The 6,055-nt window shown below is 40.4% G+C and overlaps 1 protein-coding gene across 1 annotated transcript in view; it reads left to right on the forward strand.

Annotated features, from left to right (window-relative positions):
* The first annotated feature begins 251 nt into the window (after positions 1–251).
* Positions 252–6,055, forward strand: part of LOC106821457 (M-phase phosphoprotein 6-like) — a 9,830-nt gene continuing 4,026 nt past the window's right edge. The window contains exons 1-3 of the mRNA XM_014826269.1: positions 252–463; positions 619–707; positions 1,168–1,258. Coding sequence (XP_014681755.1) covers positions 398–463; positions 619–707; positions 1,168–1,258 — 246 coding nt within the window. The 5' untranslated portion in view covers positions 252–397. The remainder of the gene's footprint in view (positions 464–618; positions 708–1,167; positions 1,259–6,055) is intronic.

Below are 6,055 nucleotides of genomic sequence, written 5' to 3' on the forward strand. Positions count from 1 at the left end.
GTGAGTCGTGCACATACGTGTGTGTGTGCGTGCGTGCGTGCGTGCATGCGTACGTGTGTGCGTGCGTTCGTGCGTGTGTGTGCACCTAGGCATATATATATGCTTTGCAACTGCATTGCTGAATGGCTGCGTGTACACACATATATACACCACACAACACACTTTTCTATTTTGTCCGAAATATGTACAATTCTATTTCAATCGGCTAGTAATCTAGAAGATACATTATTGGAAGAACAAGTTGAATAAGAATTGTATAACTGCTGAGAATTTCATTGCAGCTAAGGATGCAATGAATGGATGTACTGTGTACAGCAACTCCAAAGAATCCATAATTAATCCTATACACCGAGAAGTAACAAGTTATTCGTGAAGCAACATCCATCACTAAGCAGTCATGGCTGCTTTTAAGGAATCTGATAGAAAGAAGACCAAGCTATCGTCGTCGGTGATGAAGATGAAAGTAATTACAATATGAGAAGTGTTGTATTCATGTGAATACTAGCAAAACTGGAAAGGTTTTTGTTGTGATATGGAAAAATAAAATAATTGTAAACATATATTGGTAAAGTATATACTTTCTAGATTTGGCAGTTACTGTTGTGTTTTTATTTTCAGTTTATGATAAAGACAAGAGAAAGGGAAGAGGCTGCGGAGGCATGGAAACTAGTGGATGCTGAGACTGCTCTACAGGATAGCTTGCAGGAGTATGTATTATGATCCCAGATATCTATATTATCCTATAGGATAATGAACTACATCTTGTAAACTCTGTCTTGGCTTTCTGTACCAGGATAGATAACTGAATGATCTTGTAAGTCTCGCTCTTGTTTATAGTGAAGTAATTTGTAACCCTGTGAAATTAGGGGGTTAATTTGTTAACCAAAATACTTGGACACCATGATACTTTGAATCGATTTCTTTGTTTTATTTAATTCTGTATTAGTTCTGAATTGTATTCTTGTTATCCTTGGGTATAAAGTATAATATAGTGAGTGTTTCTAGACTAATGTAGAGTTGTGCTATGAGTTAGGTTATCAGGTTGTCTTTTCTAGTTATTGTTACTAGAGTTTGTCATTTCATACATGGTTTCATACATCTGTCTTGAGATGGCATGTAACATCCATGCAAGTAAATTTAGTGGATGGCCTCTGATTGTATCTGCAGGAGTAAGTTCATCACAGAGCCAAGTTATGCCGTGGTGGAGAATCTGAGGTTTGGCCGTATTTCCTTTAAAGGATTCAATCCGGATGTTGAGGTGAAATTTTTTTATTCATCTTGGTTACTGCATAGATATATATGCATGCATTTGTCTAATAATAGTATATTTCATACATAATCCAAAGAGATACACAGGGTTCTTCTGAGGGAAAATTAGACAACGGCAGTAATGGCCAGTTTGGGGAAAAACGCACATAATGGATTTAAAGGCGTGCAGTAGGCACGAATGTGGATTCTGCAGCCAGACGCTGGGAGATAGAGGTAGAGGGGGTTCTGGGGGTCTCCCCCAGCAAAATTTGAAAAATTTGAATGTCAGACGGCATTTGAGGCACCCCAAATAAAATTTCATCTTTTATATAGATTAAATCTTACTCTGTTAGCAGACCAACCAAGTCTCACGCTGCGCATTTCGCGGGAGATTCACGCATCTGGACCCATTCTCGCCACGTCCCAGGTGCGCGCGGGGAGCGCGAGTATCGACAGCCATGTCCAGCAATAAAAAATTAATATGAAAAAAGAAGTCAACCCGGCGCTCTCACACCCCCTGTTTACCGCCACATCCGTTGGATGTGCACTATTCGTGGCTCGGCCTTTGCTGGCTGTGGGCCAAGCAAGTGATTAAAGTAAGGGGGGGGATCATAACTGATTGTTACTAGTACGTGGCCAATGCTTAATTGCTGTAGATATGGTATGGGAGTGGACAGCAAACTTTCCCGGAATCAATGGAAAAAGCTAGCAACGGCTGGAATGACAGCACGGAAGTGTGCCGGCACCCAAAAGATAACGTTGGCTGTTTGAAATTTCATTTATCGATTTTCCTATGTATATAGTCAGATAAGCATGTGTGATCTTATTCTACTTTTGGGATGACACTATTTGACAAACTGGGGGGGGGGGGTGGAGGAAGAGAGCAGGAATCATTTTCACAACGGCAAATTGTAATCATTTGGAGAACGGCTGTGTGCTGCCAGTGCCTCCTATGTGAAGAAAAGCACTTGATACACTTGAAATCTATCACATTTACACAAATGTAATCTAAAATATTATCTATTTGTCTTCTCTGGTACAAATTATGAAGCAAAATAATGTCACTTTTCTAAATCAAAAGGTGAAATTGATTAGGAATTAGCCCTGAATGTACATTGCCTGATGAATGAAGCCCTATATCGGGCCCACATTGCAAAATAGAAAACGGGGCCAAATTTCCGTGCTGTCTCACGTCTCAGTATTTATTTACACTAAGATATGATAGGAAAAGCCAGGTCTGATTTCGATGTAAAGTGTGCAGGAAATGAAATTATTTGGGACCCCTCATTATGTGCAGATTGTACCGCTGTAACGATTAGAATCCGCCATGCTTTCAAGCGGAGATTACACTGCAGGACTCGGCTCGCGGTTGTGCTACTGCCAGTGTGCGTAACTGCAGTAACTTGTCATCTCAGCTGGCTAGCAGACGGTTTTTTGCATGCTGGGTGGATTTCCTAACAGGCTGTGGGGGCTTGCTAGTATTAGAAATTCAGGCCCGAAGCCGTTTAAATACGGGCATCGGCTCGAGCCTCTTACTGACATGAGGATTATTTTTCGCTTGCCTTGGGCTGTACGTTTAACAGCTAAGCTTATAGTTATTTGAAGTGTTTGTCGCATGAGAAATATGAAAGCACCCCACCGCCCTATTCATCAATTTAGGTAAGAGCATGTTGCATTTCACATTTATCAACAATGAATATATTAAATAAATAATTTTGCAGGATCAAGCGCGAAATGAGATTATAATATCGTTTTATTCATAGACATTATTGTTCTTCATTATCTCATGAAGATTTACTATTACAGCAGGCTAATGTTTGAAATTTCTTGATAATGAAAGGACAGCCTAAGTGCGCTCAGAGGCCAGAGAGAATTGAGCGCGCTGTTCGACAAGGAAATCGACTACGAAAGGTATGTGACCTATAGCTTGCTACAATGTATCGTATTATTGACTGGCCATAAAATGGTCCCATGCATTAGAGGGCCATTTTATGATAATAAGTCTTGCCTGTACAATGTATATGCTCACATCAAAGAGGCCACCCCATTTTATTGAGTTACTTGAGTTTAATCATCAGTATTCATTACGTATTCGTAGGCTCTTGCTATGGGGGTGTATATTGACTGTACACATCTGGTATCTTAGCTATAATAATGACCTCTACAATATTATAGGACGCAATGTGTTTTTGAAATTTTCTAAGACAAAAAAAATCTATGCTATAAGCCAGAATCTGAAAGTTGGAACTGCATACCTATATATATTGACACAATGTTACGCTCTATAGGTGACGTTGCTCACAGAAGATATGGACACTGACGCTTTGCCGACACTTTTCCATATGTTTGGAAGTAAAGATGGTGATGTGCTACATTGTTTTTATTGTGGGATAACTGTGTGGCGGTGGCCACCATGCAAGCACGACGAGATATATACCATGCCAATAATAATACACAATGGAGCACACATGTGCTTAGTAAATGATTTTATTATGAAATGTAAATATTATGTAATATAGAGTAATTATTTATGATATGGGGGTTTTTAATCACTCACAAATAAATGTTAACATGCACTGGAAAACATCTTAATTGTACCCATAATAGAGGGTTTAGTGGGGCGGTGTCAGTATCTATATATGAGGAGATTGTTGTATGAGGTTAACATGCAGGATAAATGGTTGTGTGATTTGGCAGCAACACTCCAGAGAGAGTAAAATAAGCTGGGCAAGAGTTGAATTGAAGTAATCCAGCCCACATCTACTAAATGCCTATTTCACTGGCATTAACCAATTACATTATATGTTACATTAAACTCTATATCGTATAATTATTAAGTATACACCCCAGCACATGCACCTATATTCTGTTGTTTGTCTGTCTTGGTAATGTTTTTTCAACTGTTGTTGTTGCTTAGAGCGGCGAGCCGAGTTGCCTTGCCGGCGCTGGCCATTCTGGAACTTCTTTTGGGGAGGTAAGTGAAATGTGCAGTGTAAATACTTGGCAGAAAGCAGTTCCCGATTGTTGCGCACCGCACCGTTGGTAACAGAAAACGTTCTCGCACATGTGCCGTATTTTGCTGTATGTGCCAGGTAGGTACCTGCAAGCCGGCGGAAAACGCTATATTAAACTAGAAATGGCAGTTGTCGCCAACTGCATGTAGTCCCCGCGATCTAGTATGAATGAAATATCTCCGTAAGGAATTTTTTTGCACAAATCCGCTATGTTGATTAGTGTTAAACTAAAAGTCGGAGAGATTATCTTCAAGTGCAGAGTAAAGGCCAAAGACAGGTGCCAATGCACACTTTCTCTCTCATACGTGTAAGTATACCATGTCTGGTTGCGCTAGGTCAATTAGGGGTCGAGTTATAGAGCGGAAGAGAAATATGACCAATTTCAAGGTTAAGGTCAAATAAAGGTCGCAGTAACCTAGTTTTGGTACGCGACACACCTTCTCCCCTAGGTCAATTAGGGCCTAAGTTATAGAGCAGTAAGGAAATATGATCAAGGTCAAGGTTAAATAAAGTTTGCAGTGACCTGGTTTTGGCACGCAACACACCTTCTCCCCAAGATGTGTAAGTATACCGAGTTTGGTCGCGCTATGTCAATTAGGGGCCGAGTTATAGAGCGGAAGAGAAATATGATCAAGGTCAAGGTCAAATAAAATTTGCAGTGACCTGGTTTTGGTACGCGACACACCTTCTCCCCAAGATGTGTAAGTATACCAAGTTTAGTCGCGCTAGGTTAATTAGGGGCCAAGTTATAGAGCGGAAGAGAAATATGATCAAGGTCAAAGTCAAATAAAGGTCGCAGTCACTTGGTTTTGGTACGCAACGCACCTTCTCCCCAAGATGTGTAAGTATACCGAGTTTGGTCGCGCTAGGTCAATTAAGAGTCGAGTTATAGAGCGGAAGGGAAAACCAGTGTCCCCACCACCATCTTCTCGTATCAACCTCTAGCAGCTCCCCTGCCAATCATCTACGTTATTAATCCCCCTGCTTTACTTTCCCTACCTTTCCGTCTTTTTCCACGAACGTCTCCTCACCTCAGCTTCCTTCTCCACCTTATCTTCAAGTCCTGCTTTACTCTCATCTGTCTCCTCTAGCTCCCTCAGCCTCTATATTCTTCCAATCATCTACCTTCTCCCTCTCCTACTGTTGTAGGCCAACTATTCTACCTTATCCCTTTCCTTACCCGCATAGATCTACCACCTTCACCTTCTTCCTCTACATCGCCTTCATATTGTGCCTCTCTATATACCAACTCTTCCATATTCTCATCATCTACTTCTTTCAGTGTCATAGAAAATTTGACATCATTGTCTCATCCCAAATTCTACGTTTACTTAGCTATCGAATTCTCTCATTGTTATAGTGATAAATATGATATATATGATATAGTGATTATATTGAAAAATATGAAAAGAGATATATGTGAACTCATTTGTTATCCGAGAGGTGGCGCTACGGTGTAAGGAACAAAACAGCAAGCATGTTATTGTTAATGTTATCATCGTATACGTGGTTATAATGATGTTTGTGAGCTAGTGTTAGGTACTTTTCGATTATCTTGAATGGTTTTTGCTGCCCTCCTGTGCAATGTATATGCGCTCTATCATCAGAAAGAACATATTATCTGATACTGAGGACTCAAAACTTGTGATAAATTTTATATATGATAACACGGTCTGCATCATGTTTGGTACCGGTAGCTCTAGGCACAGGCACTTGCGACTGTCTGTACTGGTGCTCAAGGGGTCGTTGTCGTATCAGTAGATACAATAATGTAACCCAAACCCAAGAGGATA

The sequence above is a fragment of the Priapulus caudatus genome, unplaced genomic scaffold (genome assembly GCF_000485595.1).
Source record: "Priapulus caudatus unplaced genomic scaffold, Priapulus_caudatus-5.0.1 Scaffold74, whole genome shotgun sequence".
NCBI classification, from domain to species: domain Eukaryota; kingdom Metazoa; phylum Priapulida; class Priapulimorpha; order Priapulimorphida; family Priapulidae; genus Priapulus; species Priapulus caudatus.